Source organism: Ammospiza nelsoni, chromosome 8 (genome assembly GCF_027579445.1).
Source record: "Ammospiza nelsoni isolate bAmmNel1 chromosome 8, bAmmNel1.pri, whole genome shotgun sequence".
Lineage (NCBI taxonomy): Eukaryota > Metazoa > Chordata > Aves > Passeriformes > Passerellidae > Ammospiza > Ammospiza nelsoni.
The window spans coordinates 32,085,846-32,100,987 of NC_080640.1; the positions used below are offsets into that span (position 1 = coordinate 32,085,846).

Below are 15,142 nucleotides of genomic sequence, written 5' to 3' on the forward strand. Positions count from 1 at the left end.
GCAGAGATGTGAAGGGCCTGTACAAAAAGGCAAGAGCTGGAGAGATCAAAGGTATGGAGGAATGAGATCTTATTTTGCCTTTTGCTTTCCAAAGCTTTGGATCCCTTGTCCTGGCAGTGCCATAATAGGGGTGGGTGTCTAAAGGCCCTTTGTGGTGCACAAAAGGATCCTGTTCCCCTAATCTTACTGTCACAAGTGTCACTTGTACCCAGCATGGTTGAATGCCTCCTGGTTGTTTGTACAGTGTTCTTGGCTCTAAGGCACTGATTATTCTATTAAACAAATTTAATTTGGGGGTTAATTGTCCGTAGGATTCACGGGCATTGACTCCGAGTACGAGAAACCCGAAGCTCCCGAGCTGGTGCTGAAAACAAACGTTACATCAGTGTCTGAGTGCATCCAGCAGGTCGTGGACCTCCTGCAGGCACAGGTGGGTCACTTTTGTGTCACCATCACTGGCAGCTTTGGAACCCAGCTTTGGGACACTGCCTTTTTGGTGTTCCTCTTAAAAACAGCGTGTTACAAGTGCTGCCTGCCTCTGTCTTTCAGAACATCGTGCCCCAGGGCTCAGTCAAGGATGTTCTGGAGCTCTTTGTGCCTGAGGATAAACTCAGCAGTGTCAGGGCTGAGGCAGAGAAGCTGCCAGCACTGGAGATCACTAAGGTATTGTCACACACAGCTTCTGACACTATTTAGCTGTGGAAGCTTCCAGGAGGATGTTGCCAGAGGAGCCTGTGTTCTCCTGATGGCCCTGACTTTTTGTGGCTGTGGTTTATGGTGAGCTGAGGTGGGATCCTGACCCTCAGCCATTTTCTGCCATGTGTGCTGCAGGGTGTCAGTCTCCTCTGCTGTGTTCATACAGCCCCACAAGTTCAAGCTGCCAGAGGGGCAGGGTTTGGTGGGATATTGAGGGGCCCTGGCACAGGGTGCCCAGAGCAGCTGTGGCTGCCCCTGGATCCCTGGCAGTGCTGGATGGGGCTTGGAGCAGCCTGGGACAGTGGAAGGTGTCCCTGTCCATGGCAGGGGTGACACTGGATGGCCTTTCAGGTCCCTTCCAACCCAAACCAGTCTGGGATTCTAAGTTGTGCTGTGAAAGTGTGTGAGTCTGGCTTTAAAAGCCCCAAGCTACAATCTTCTGTGTCTTTCTCCCCTTATGAACATCCTGTATTTGAAGCAAAACAAAATGAAAATGCTGTTTCAGCAGAAGGGAAGGAAAAGCAACCTCTGAGTGTGACAGGAGTGTGACCCCTTTGGGTTTGTTTTGCAGCTGGATCTGCAGTGGGTGCAGGTGCTGAGCGAAGGCTGGGCCACTCCTCTGACAGGATTCATGAGGGAGGCAGAGTACCTGCAAGTGCTGCACTTTGACACCCTGCTCAACGGTATGGATCCCCTGTGTCCTCCTGTCCTGCCTTGTGGCACGCTCCTGAGGGTGGCCAGGTCACCCTGCTGTGGGCACAGCCCTGGCTCACAGCTCTGACATCTCTTGTGGTGCTGCTCAAACCTTCCAGCAGTTGTTGTGGGGCTCTTGTGGAGCTTGGCTGGACCAGGGTGTAAATAGAGATGCACACCCAAGGCCAAGGAAGAGGGAGGCTGCCAGGCTCAGCTGGAGGTGGGAGGAGAAGGCAGCTGCTCCTTGGAAACAGGAGCAGAGGCTGGATTTGCCCCCCACCCCATTTCCCTGCTTCTTCATGGGAGTAAATCTGATTTATCTATGCATTAGCAGACTGCTAGAGGTGCTTGAAGTAAATCTGATTTATGTTAGCTTGGAGTAAATCTGATTTATCTCTGCATTAGCAGCCTGCTAGAGGTGCTTCATCCCTGGAAGAGGCAAAGAGGGCTCAGGTGATGCCCATCCACAGCTGGGACTGGGGCACAGATGTTTCTACCCCGTTTCTCAGCTGTGGATGCTGTTGCTGGGACTTCACCTACACATGGGTGCTCACACTGGGGTTTGTAGAGCTGGCAGTGATCTCTGCAAAGGTGAGCAAGTCCCTTTGAGCCTTGCATGCCTTCTAGATGATCCTGTGGTCCCACAGGGCAGAGATTTGCTGCTGTTGCTGAGATTTGGGCACAGAGGCAAAGCTCAGGACTGCTCACTTTGCACTGTGGGAGTGTCTGTGAGTGGGGGCCCTGCTCCCAGACACACCATAGCCTTTCACCTCCTGCCCAGTGTGCAAACAGCACTCAGGAGCACATGTCCCTGTTATCAGAGCCTGCTCTGTGCTCTTTGAGCTGCTCTTGTGCCTGGGGAGGTCGCAGAGTGCCCTGGGATGGCCACGTAGCTCCAGAACCCTGTACTTTGTGCTCAGGCTCATCCCAGAGTGGATCTGGTTTTGGGGTGGCCCCCCAAACCTGCCAACACCCCTGAGCACATCTCTGAGCTCTGGGGGCAGGTGCTCAGGGTTTGTAGAGGAGCAGGGGATGAGCAGGGTTTGTGGGGAGCAGGGACAAAGGCCAGGAGAGAGAGCAGCTTTGCAGGGGATGAGCTCTGTGTAGCAGAGGGCAGCAGCCTCTGGAGATCCTGTCTCCACAGGGCTCTCCAAACTCAGCATCAGTGTGCTCAGGGTGACATCTGAGTGGGAGAGAGAGCACCATCTGCTCCTGGAGAAGCTTTGGGAAGTGGTGGAGGGCTCCATCTCACTGGTGTGGCACTGCCCAGGAGAGGCTTGAGCCTGCTCTGCTTCCCAGAGCCATCATGCCCTGGGCTGGCTGATGGTCTGGGCAGCTCCTGTGGGTTTTTGGGGACACTTGTTCAAGCTCAAATCCCTCCTGGATGCCCCAGCAGGTGGGTGGTGTGCTTTGTGTAGGGCCATCAGGAAGGGGATGGACCTGCAGCAATGCACCATCAGCCTGTGACACTGCCAGGAGGGGTGACAGTGACACTGGAGGTGCTGGATCACACTCAGTGTGAGGCTGTGGTAGGACCATGGCCACGCCAGCAGGAGCTGTTAAGTGCTTTGAGTCTTGAAATGGTTTCTGTGACATGCCCCTGAGTGTTAATTATCTTAATTATGTTTGTGTTCTCCCAGGAAAGAGGCGCTTGGGAGCTGGTATGTATGGAACTGTTCTCAGGCTCTGCACAAATTACCTCAACTGAGATTCTTTTTGACTATAATTTTTTGAGATTTATCAAAAAAAAAACCCCACAAACCCTTGAAATTACTATGAAATTATTACAGCCATGGCCCATTTATGATCCAGGCAACTCTGACACACCCCATGTCCCAGGGACCAGTCTGCACAAAGATCCCAGTTGTGTAATTTTGTAATTACCTGCACTGGAGTGATCTTTTGTTACCTCTCCATCCTGCATTTGGAAATGGAGCCTGAAGATCTTCACTTTCAGCAGCATTTGTGGGTTTCATAATGCAGCTTTAATTTTTTTTTCCTGTGCTGGCTTCATTGACTGATCATTATTAATATGATTTAAATGTATGAAGTTGATATTGATTGGATCCCATGTGAATATAATTATGATTATTCATTGAAATTGCTGCCTGGCAGATGAATGATAGCCAGTTGTGAATTTAAAGTAAATGCAAATATTTTCATAAAAATTAAAGTAAAAATCTATATCATAGCCAAAATCATCAAATTAAGACTCTCAAGGGTCCAACCTGATTTCCGTCAGATCAGAATGAATTGAATCAGTGATTTGTTTGTGACTGGAAACCCATCAAAGAGACTGATTCTCCTGTATGAACACTGGAATATTGTTAATATCCAAATATCCAAGGAGGACCTCAGTGGAACACTGGGAAATTTGGAGGGTTGGGTTAAAATCAACATGATTTCAAGCTATTGAGGGACAACACTGAAATTAGAAACTAGGTGTGCACTTACAGACTCACACAGAAAACAGATTAAAAATGGGCAGTGCAGAGATGTAAAGGAGGAGTAGCAATATAGAGATAGCCAGGAAAAAGCCCAAACAAGAAAAAAAAAAAAAAAAAACAAATTAAAACTGAGTGTGGTGGGAGAGGCAGCCCAGGAGGCGTGCAGGGCATGGGGGGCTCCAGGGAACACCAGCCTGGGGCCATCCCCACAGAGGAGGAGAAGGCATTTTCCAAACACGTTGAAATTTTTCAATTTATCCAGGGCTGCATTTTGCCAGCACATTTAAATTTTTCACCTTCACAAGCAGCTAACAAAGAAGAACCAGGGCAAGGGAGAGTGCAGGAACTAATGAAATGCTCCAGGTATCCTGGAGACACCTCTGGCCCTTAGATAAGAGCTTTTATATTCTGCTAACATCACCATCACCAGTGCAGAGGAAACTGCTGCAATGACTGATTTTCCATGATAACCTCTGTTTCCTGTGCTCCCAGGGCTGCTTACAATTCTTGTCCATGCAGGAGGGTGTTCAACCCTCCCCTTCAAGGGTTGTGAGCATCCCCATGGTGCTGCTGGTGTCCCTGTGTCCTGGTTTAGGGCAAATTTGGGAGAAAACCTCCAAAGGGGTTCCTCTAAAAAGCAAATTCAAGCAGCCCCTCCCCAAGCTGGTTCAGGAAAATATTTCCTTGGAGAAAAGTGCAAAAAAACCTGTTTATTTAGCAGGCAAAGCATTCAGCAGCACAAAAAATTATCAATATTAAACAATAGAACCTCTCACTGTTCTGAAGAGATGGCAAACTCAGAAAGTCCTTTCTGTGGGCTGTGGCTTGGCTCATTCAGTCTCTTATCAGTCCTCTATCAGTCCCTTATCAGTCCCTCTGGTGCTGGAAATGCCATGCCCCAGGCCCAGCCTGGTGGGCCACAGGTGGAGCTGCTGGTTCTCTTGTGGGTGTTCACCCAGAGCAGGTTCAAACAGTTCCAAGAAAAGGAAAACCACAGTCCAGTGAAATTTTCTGCCTCAGCTAGCTAGAAACTAACTAAAAGCAAAGGAGAGCTCTGTCCTGCTGTCTGTCTGTGCTGCAGACACCACAGTTGTGGCACTCACATTCTCTGATAAAATCCCTTTGCCCAGGATTTTCTCCTGGGAAGCTGAGAAGCCTCAGAGAAAAAGGAAAACAATTCTTATCTCATTTGCTTCTCTTGTGTTGTGCTCATGTGGAATGTGTTTGGAGATTGTTTAGCACAGGTGATTGGATTCTGGTATGAGTTGTTTTCACTCTTTTGCCAGTTGTGTCAGCACTCTGGAGAGAGTCACGAGTTTTTCATTATTAGCTTTTTAGCATTTAGTAAGTATCTTTTCTGTATTTTTTAGTATAGTATAGTATTATTTAATATAATATAGTACCCTAAAGTAATAAATTGCCTTGTAAGAACATGGAGGCAGATTCATCATTCATCATGAATGATACCTGGGACATTCCCAGCAAATACTGTAACACAGTCAAGGAGAAGGATGCAGGGAGCAAGCACAGTTTGTGATAACAAACTCCACGCTCCTTCTCTCCTCCTTTGGCTGTCAGAACAAATCTTAAAGGTGCAAAACCTATTTCTGTGCTAAACAGGGGATACAATTCAGACCATAAAGCCATGCCAGGACATCCTACAGGACATATAGTGGCTGCAGGGTGCTGAGCCCTTTTCTGTGTCTCTGGGCAGATGGTGTGGTGAACCTGAGCGTGCCCATCATGCTGTCCCTGTCAGCAGAGGACAAGCACCAGCCTTTGCTTGGTTCAGGGTGTCCCCAGCAGGCTGAAGGGCCCGGATAGCTCAGTCCTCTCCAGGACAGAATGTCTGAGTGTCTGAGTTCCCAAGCAGTTCTCAGCCACAGGCAACCTTAGCAAGCTTAAGTGAGATCAGCTCTTTAGTGATTATCAGCTCATTGTGATTTCAGCCCTTCAGCTTGCTAGCTGCCTAGGCAGGCAGACACCAGGAGAGAGAGGAGAAGGCTGTTTGGAGTTCCACAGTGATGTCTTTATTGGATCTTCTGAGAAGGGTTCCAGTGACAGCTCTTCTACCAGAACTGGGCTAAACCAGCCCTTTATACAGGGTACAGGGGGATCAGAAATGGTCCAGTGGCAAGGGTTAAAGGAAAGTGACCTATAGGGTTACAGAGAGATAAACAGGGGTTCCAAAAGGCAGAAAAGGGTCTTTCTAGCCCATTCACCATGACTTGGCATTTCCTATCTTTAGGCTTCTGCACGCCGTGGGACCCTTGCACAACATTGCAGACTGCAGGGTGCTGAGCCCTCTGTGTGTCTGTGCAGATGGAGTGGTGAACCTGAGCGTGCCCATCGTGCTGCCCCTGTCAGTGCAGGACACACACAGCAGCTGCAGGGTGCTGAGCCCCTCTATCTCTGTGTGTCTGTGCAGATGGAGTGGTGAACCTGAGCGTGCCCATCGTGCTGCCTCTGTCAGCAGAGGACAAGCAGCAGCTGCAGAGTGCTGAGCCCTCTCTCTCTGTGTCTCTGTGCAGATGGAGTGGTGAACCTGAGCGTGCCCATCGTGCTGCTGCTGTCAGTGCAGGACACACAGCAGCTGCAGGGTGCTGAGCCCCTTATCTCTGTGTCTCTGAGCAGATGGAGTGGTGAACCTGAGCGTGCCCATCGTGCTGCCCCTGTCAGTGCAGGACACACACAGCAGCTGCAGGGTGCTGAGCCCCTTATCTCTGTGTCTCTGAGCAGATGGAGTGGTGAACCTGAGCGTGCCCATCGTGCTGCCCCTGTCAGTGCAGGACACACAGCAGCTGCAGGGTGCTGAACCCCTTCTCTCTCTGTGTCTCTGTGCAGATGGAGTGGTGAACCTGAGCGTGCCCATCGTGCTGCCCCTGTCAGCAGAGGACAAGCAGCGGCTGGAGGGCAGCGAGGCGCTGGCGCTCAGCTTCCAGGGCCGCCGCGTGGCCGTGCTGCGCCGCCCCGAGTTCTTCGCGCACAGGAAGGAGGAGCGCTGCGCCCGCGTCTGGGGCACCACCTGCCCCCGGCACCCACACATCCAGGTGGGTCCTCAGCCCTGAAACCTGCCCAGGGCATGCAGAAGTGAATTCTGCCAAGGTTTTGGATGCCAGCTGTAAGAAATCGTGCCTGGCCTAGCCCACGCCGTCTTACATAGGACAAGAGGCGCTCCACGTGCGGACAGTAAATTTTATTTTCTAGATTGGAGAGTACCAGGTCATCCAGGTGACTCCCCAGGTGGAAAAAAGAGGGAGTGGTCTTCTCCCAGGGGGATTTTGAGCTGGGAGGAAGGGGGCAATGTGATACAAGTGAGGAGGGGCAAACCAGGAGGAGGTAACCAAAACTGAGGCTAAGAGGGAAGAAGAGGAAGACCACGTGATGATAGAATCCAAATCACGTGAACAGTGCCAATTACCAAACACCCAGTGCAAATAACTAAATAACTGTTTAGTGCAATACAACACAGGTGGGTCCTGCCCCTCCCTGCCACAGGAAGCGCAGCCTCGGGGCTGAAACCTGCCCAGGGCATGGAGAAGTGAATTATTCCAAGGTTTTGGGTGCCAGCTGTAAGGAATCGTGCCTGGCTCCAATCTGGCTAGCTGTGGGCCCAGCCCACACCATCTTACATAGGACAAGAGGCGCTCCACGTAGGGACAGTAAATTTTATTTCCAAAACTGAAGAGCACCAGGTTATCCAGGTGACTCCCCAGGTGGAAAAAAAGAGGGAGTGGTCTTCTCCCAGGGGGATTTTGAGCTGGGAGGAAGGGGGCAATGTGATACAAGTGAGGAGGGGCAAACCAGGAGGAGGTAACCAAAACTGAGGCTAAGAGGGAAGAAGAGGAAGACCATGTGATGATAGAATACAAATGATGTGAACAGTGCCAATTACCAAACACCCAGTGCAAATAACTAAGTAACTGTTTAGTGCAATACAACACAGGTGGGTCTTGCCCCTCCCTGCCACAGGAAGTGCAGCCTCGGGGCTGAAACCTGGCCAGGGGATGGAGAAATGAACTTTGCCAAGGTTTTGAGGGCAGTGGGTTTCCTGTCTGAGCTTCCAGTCCAGCTCCTTGCTGGGAACCAGCCCATCCCAAGCATGTAGGACTGATTTTATTTGGCCCCCAGCTCATCCCAAGCAGGCAGGACTGAATTTTTTGGCCACTTGAATCCCAAGCAGGCAGGACTGGTTTTTTTTGGCCACCAGCTCATCCCAAGCAGGCAGGACTGAATTTTTTGGCCACCAACCCATCTCAAGTAGGCAGGACTGATTTTTTTAGCCACCAGCCCATCCTGAGCAGGCAGGACTGAATTTTTTGGCTTTTCCCTACAGGCAGCCAGCAGAGTTGGTGTGTTTTTGCAGCTTCTCTCTTCCCCCTTAGTCTGTGGCAGTACAAGGAGCATTGTCCCTCAGAAAGGGAGAGCTCTGGGTTCCACACAGTGACTTGAGATTTCTGCCTAAAAGGGCTACAGCTGTGGTAGTTCTTTCCCCTCCCTTAAAATGCCTGGTTTAATTCATCAGCAGCAGGTGTGTGCCTTACAACAGGCTCATTCCTCCCATGTGTTCCCAGCAGGAAAGCAAAGGGGGAGCTGGAGCAAGGTCTTGTGCCTTCCTGTAGACTGCTGGCAGCCAGAGGGGAGCCCAGCACCCAGCTGGGGGGACTGGGTGGCTGCTGCCCCACTTGGTGAGGTTTTGCTGCCCAGGACATTTGTTCACATGGTCACTGCAATGATGTTTTCCATCTGAGAGAAGGGAAGGTCATCCTACAATGGGATTGAGCCTCACACTGTTCAAAGGAGACTGGGAGAAGGAGGAGTGTGCTGTCCCCTTTGCACTGAAGGTGTGTGTAATTCCCAGATGGTGATGGAGAGTGGAGACTGGCTGGTTGGTGGAGACCTGGAGGTCCTGGAGAGGATCAAATGGAACGATGGGCTGGACCAGTACCGCCTGACCCCGCTGGCTCTCAAGCAGAAGTTCAGGGAAATGAATGCTGGTGAGTGCCCTGGGTTACACCAGTGACAGGGCTCTTCCTGCCCCACCAGGCCTTGGTGGGATCCATGATGTGCTCTCAGCACTTCCAGGTGGCTTCTGGATGCCCCCAAAATGGGTCTGTTAGGGAGGGTGGGCAGTAAAGGGGACTCAGGGCATGGCACAGGTGGCACAGGGCTCCTTGGTCAGGGCAGTGCTTGTGATGGGCTGTGTCCCCAGTGGGCTGCTCTGAGGGCTGGGATCCTGCTCACATCCCCCCTGGCAGGTCAGATCCTCTCTGCACTGACATTCTTGGCCTTCACACCTGGGGCACAGCTCAGCTGTCTCCTCCCAGCTCTCTGTGCCATGGAATCCCAGAATGGTTTGGGTTGGAGGGACCTTAAAGCTCATCCCATTGCACCTCCTGCCATGGGCAGGGACACCTTCCATGTTCCCAGGTTGCTCCTGCTGGTGGTGCCAGCAGGATGGCAAGGGTCAGACACCCACCCTCACATGGGGGAAGAGCATTGGCCCTCCTGCAGGTGCCACTGAGCTTGGGGAGGTGACAGGTCACTAAAGACATCAGTGCAAGTGTCCACTGCAAACACTGTAAGAGAGCTGATGGGGCTGAAATCAGGGAATGCAGGGAATAAAAGGGAATGCAGGGAAAATAACCCTGGCAGGGTGATATGTGTGTGTGAAACATTCAGGGTCCTGTTTGTGTGGAGACAAAGCACACACAGCTCTGTCACGGCACACAGGGCACACACTGGGCACACAAAGCTCTATCATGGCACACAGGGCACACACACAGCTCTGTCACGGCACACAGGGCACACACACAGCTCTGTCATGGCTGAGACAGGGCACACACAGCTCTGCCATGGCACACAGGGCACACAGCTCTGTCATGGCACACAGGGCACACACAGCACACACAGCTCTCTCATGGCACACAGGGCACACACAGAGCTCTGCCATGGCACACAGGGCACACACACAGCTCTGTCATGGCTGAGACAGGGCACACACAGCTCTGCCATGGCTGAGACAGGGCACACACAGCTCTGTCATGGCACACAGGGCACACAGCTCTCTCATGGCACACAGGGCACACACACAGCTCTGCCATGGCACACAGGGCACACACTGGGCACACACAGCTCTGCCATGGCACACAGGGCACACACCCAGCTCTCTCCTGGCCCTGTGCAAGCCCACAGTGTGACAATGACCCCCGTGTCCCCCCACCTTTCCCTTGCAGACGCCGTTTTCGCCTTCCAGCTGCGCAACCCGGTGCACAACGGGCACGCGCTGCTGATGCAGGACACGCGGCGGCAGCTCCTCGAGAGGGGCTACAAGAACCCCGTGCTGCTGCTGCACCCCCTGGGGGGCTGGACCAAGGACGACGATGTCCCCCTGGAGTGGCGCATGAAGCAGCACGCCGCCGTGCTGGAGGAGCAGGTCCTGGACCCCAAGTCCACCATCGTGGCCATCTTCCCCTCTCCCATGCTCTACGCCGGCCCCACCGAGGTAAGGCGGCCTTGGCCGCTCAGCAGGGCTGGGCAGGCAGCCTGTCCGTGGGGCTGTGCTCACAGCCTGCCTGCAAAACCCCAGGAAGGGGCTGGAGCTGCGGCCTCACTTTTTGGTCTCTGCGTGGTTTGCCTGTGTTTGCTGCTGCAGCATCTTCCCGGAGAACTCTGCTCCCATCCATCCCCTCCTGGGCTGTGGAAGGCTGGGGAGAAAGGACACAAACAGGAATCACCTTGTTCTGGCAGGCAGGGACATTGATTTGAAACCCCTTGTGTCCCTAAATCAGTGGGATGAAAGGGGCAGATGCTGAACATCCCCTTCCCTGTGCTGGGCGTCACCGCCTTGGCACGCAGAAAATTCAAACGGACCCAGCCTATGGGAATGTGCTCCTTGTTGATGGAGTGACAAAACTGTCCTTTGTCCCCCCAAAAAGGAAATAAACCCAGAAGTTTCTCTCCTCAATTGGGTGAAAAGACACCTCATAGGATCTGGGGGGCTTCAGCTCAAACTTAAGGATAGCCAATTGGACAGGAGCCAAAAAGTCCCACCTGAACAATTCACTAGAAAAAGAAGAGAACAAAGAAACAAATTCTTTTTGTGAGGTGTTTAACCAGGAGAAGAACCTCTGGCACCTGGCTCAGTTTTTCTCTGTAAAGAGTTTTGTTATTTTGCCTTTTATTAAAACTTTTTTGTTCCCAACACTGCCACAGAAGCCATCCTGCTGATTTTATGCCTTCTGAGGTAGCTGAGCTATCTTGGATGTGAAATAGATCTCCAAGGGCTAGTGAGACCTGGCTCAAGGAGACTCCTATTTCACCAGCCCAATTCCCTCCCCCTGCCTGTGTGTGAAAAATGCCAATCACTTTTTAAAAAAAAAATTAAAAGTTTAATAGTAATAAACTGTTATAAAAATAGCAATATAATTAGAGTAATAAAAATTTGGACAATTGAGTTTAGGACAATATGAGACAATAAGAACAAAGATTTATGCACAGTCTGGGTGCCTCTTTCTGGGCAAAATAAGCCCAAAAAAGGACCCATGTTAACAGGATTAACCCTTAAAAGCAACAGCCTGTTGCATATTCATACACCTCATCCATGATGCATAAATTCCATTCAAACACAGGGTTCTGTCTGGTCATCGTCAACTTCTTCCAGCTAATCCTAATCCTAATCTCCAATCCTGAGCAAGGTGGGAAGAAGTTCGTTTCTTCTGATAAGAGGGCAATAAATTCTCCTTCTCTGAAAGATTCAGGTGTCCTGTGGCTGCTATCTCAATGTGAGTCCTTTCTTTAGGAAAAAAGTATCCTCCATAGCAGTTTCTATTTTAACATTATGTTATAACCTAAAACTATGTTTCACGCACCACTTAAGAGAATTAATACAGCATTACTTTCTAACACAACACATATAAAATTCATTACTCTCTGTAACTCTTTGTTTCTATTGTCTCAAATTGTCCAAATTATTATTGCTCTAATTATATTACTTTTCTTACAGCCATTTTATTACTATTAAACTTTTAAAATTTTACAAACAAGCGATTGGCGTTTTTCACAACATACAACACCCATTTTAATAATTGTGAAAAGCCAAACATAAAATACGCATTTTTCACCAAAAACCTGCCCCAGGCCCTCCCTGTGCCCACCGCTCAGTGCCCGTGTCCCCTCCCCGCAGGTGCAGTGGCACTGCCGGGCCCGGATGGTGGCCGGGGCCAATTTCTACATCGTGGGGCGCGACCCGGCGGGAATGCCGCACCCCGACACGCGGCAGGACCTGTACGAGCCCACGCACGGCGGGAAGGTGCTGAGCATGGCCCCCGGGCTCACCTCCGTGGAGATCCTGCCCTTCCGAGTGGCTGCCTACAACAAGACCAAGAGAGCCATGGACTTCTACGACCCCAAAAGGTAAAGGCGGCCCCGGTTTCTTCACAGCGCGCGGTCGCGGCTTTCTGGGGACGGGGAAAAGTCCCCAAGGAGAGGAATGGGGCAGAACCTGGGAAGGGCACCTGTGTGTTCCACCAAGAGGTGCCACGTGGAACTAAAGGTGCCACCAGGGAGGACAGGCAGCACAGGCTGGGGGCTCAGAGCATGTAGGGAGGATGGGAAGTGTTGTGGACACTGCAGCTCCTCTGGGATGAGGAGCCCTGGGGGTGACTCGGGCCTCTGGGGTGTGTGAGGGTCCCCAGGAGGAGGGAAGAGATGAGAATCTGACTCCGAGTTCTCAGAAGGCTGATTTATTATGATATGATATGATATGATATGATATGATTGATATGATATATATTTGGAATGTGGTCTGGACATTGTTTACCAACATGTGAATGTTTAATTGTTTCTATGTGAATTGTTTTAAATTACAATTATATATTATGTTATATTACATTATATTACATTACATTATATTACATTACATTACATTACATTATATTACATAATATTATATTACATTATATTATATTACATTATATTATATTACATTACATTATATTATTTGGAATGTGGTCTGGACATTGTTTAGCAACATGTGAGTGTTTGACTGGTTCCATGTGAATTGTTTTTAATATAGATTATAGTCTATTATATCATATATCATATCATATATCATATCATATCATATAATTTGGAATGTGGTCTGGACATTGTTTACCAACAGGTGAATGTTTGATCAGTTCCATGTAAATTGTTTTTAGTTAATATTATATATTATATATTATATATTATATATTATATATTATATATTATATATTATATATTATATATTATATATTATATATTATATATTATATATTATTTAGTTAATATATAATATTACAATATATTACATTATATTATAGTCATATCAATGCTATACTAATACTATGCTATAGAAAAAGAAAGGATACATCAGGAGGCTTAACAAGAATGATAATGAAAACTCATGACTGACTCCTCAGAGTCCAACACAGCTGGCTGTGGTTGGTCATTAATTAAAAACAATTCACATGGACCCAATCAGACATTCACCTGTTGGTAAATAATGTTCAGGCTGTATTCCAAAGCAATCAGATAATTATTGTTTTCATTCTTTTCTGGGGTTTCTCAGCTTCTCAGGAGAAAAATCCTGAGCAAAGAGGGTTTTTCAGACAATGTCCTGGTGGCGTGGGCCAGCAGTGCTGATGTCACCTGTCTCTGTTTCACACAGGCACGATGACTTTGACTTCATCTCAGGAACACGCATGAGGAAGCTCGCTCGGGAAGGGGAAAACCCCCCCGACGGCTTCATGGCCCCCAAAGCCTGGAAAGTCCTCACCACCTACTACCAGTCACTGGAGAAAAAGAATTAACCCCTCCTCCTCCTCCTCCCTAGAAAAGCCTGTATTAATAGTGAGCAATGATCCATTGATTCCCTGTGACAGATCACTTGCCATGACCCTGGGATGTTCCTACCTGGGTCAGAGTGTTTTTTACCAATCAGAAATACTTTCAGCCTGATCCTTCTGCCCTGAAGCTGCTGGGAGTGTCCCCATGGAGTGGAAGGGATGGGGAGAGGGCCCTTTGTTCCCAGCTGGCACCAGGATGTGCCACGGTGCTGCCAGTGCAGAGGGGCCCAGGGTAAATCCTGCCTGTGCCCTGCCTGGAGCGGAAATGAAGAAGTGCCTTTCCTCATTGTGCCTTAGACAGTTTTTGCTAATTAACAGCAGAATCTTTTTAAATGCCTCTTTTTATAAAAAGGACTTTTTTTAAGATCAGCTGTGACCACCTCCAGTTCCTGTGGCTGAGCCAACTCCTCACTGCTTCCTTCCTTCCTTCCTCCTGCTTGACCTCTGGGCTGAGCATTCCTGTTGCTCCAAGTTCAGGAGCCTGTGAGGATGTGCCATGTTATCCCTGGCACAGGAATCCATCCCTGCACTCACAGCCCAGCTGGGGAGCCACCACAAACCCCGAGATCCCTGAGAAAGCTCTGCACAGCGAGGAGAAGTCAGGGATGCTGGCACTGTGCTTCCAGGTGTCCTCCCAGGTGGCAGCATGGGCTCCCCCTTCCCTCTGCCCCAAAGGCAAAACAGCAAAGTCACAGCACCAGGAGGGTCTGGAGGACCGGCTGAGAGAGGCCCCCGGAGCCCTCGGGATGGACAATCAAGGACAATCAGCGTTCCTCTCTTCTCGTGCTCCTGTTTGAGCTCCAGCAGGATCCACACTCAGCAAAACCATCCTGCTCTTGCTCAGTACCATGAGCTGCAACCTGCTCTGCTGTGCCCAGAGCACACTGCCTAAACCTTCATGTATAACTGGAAAATATCCTTGAAAAAGGGTTTTTAAAGTCTTTTTTAAAAGCATTTGGAGGAAATCTGTGTTTTACCCCAAGGCAAATGCTGCAGCCTCTGTGGGAGCTGCCAGAGCACCAGCACCAGCCTCACCCAGCCAGGCCCCAAAAGTGACATTCCCAAAAGTGACATTCCCATTTAGGATTTCTAAGGAGTGAAACAGCACTATTGCTGCTCATCATGAAATAATCCTGCCCCCCCCAGTGAATCCAGGTGGTCACAGCAGAACACAGATGTTGTGTTATCATTTTAAACCAGAGTAGTGTCCTGATTACCTCTGATTGAAGCACGTGGACTGGGGGTTTTATAGTCTATTTATTAAAGACATGAGACTGGAATTTGTACCTCAGCTGATGCATCTCATGATTTAATATATTCTGAACTCGATACTCTATGAAACACTCACTTTTAGTACAAATAAATATTTATATGTGTAAGCAGCTGTCACTTGGTGGTTTTTGGGTGGAGCTTTGCTGGAGGCTGGCTCAGCCTGGG

The 15,142-nt window shown here is 49.7% G+C and overlaps 1 protein-coding gene across 1 annotated transcript in view; it reads left to right on the forward strand.

Annotated features, from left to right (window-relative positions):
* The window catches only part of PAPSS2 (3'-phosphoadenosine 5'-phosphosulfate synthase 2), a 33,994-nt gene extending 18,910 nt beyond the window's left edge, over positions 1 to 15,084 (forward strand). Inside the window, exons 4-12 of the mRNA XM_059476851.1 lie at positions 1 to 51; positions 312 to 430; positions 550 to 663; positions 1,268 to 1,379; positions 6,681 to 6,886; positions 8,698 to 8,833; positions 10,073 to 10,341; positions 12,022 to 12,251; positions 13,528 to 15,084. The exon at positions 1 to 51 is cut by the window's left edge and continues 88 nt beyond it. Of these exons, the coding sequence (XP_059332834.1) occupies positions 1 to 51; positions 312 to 430; positions 550 to 663; positions 1,268 to 1,379; positions 6,681 to 6,886; positions 8,698 to 8,833; positions 10,073 to 10,341; positions 12,022 to 12,251; positions 13,528 to 13,669 (1,379 nt within the window). The 3' untranslated portion in view covers positions 13,670 to 15,084. The remainder of the gene's footprint in view (positions 52 to 311; positions 431 to 549; positions 664 to 1,267; positions 1,380 to 6,680; positions 6,887 to 8,697; positions 8,834 to 10,072; positions 10,342 to 12,021; positions 12,252 to 13,527) is intronic.
* Positions 15,085 to 15,142: the final 58 nt, after the last annotated feature.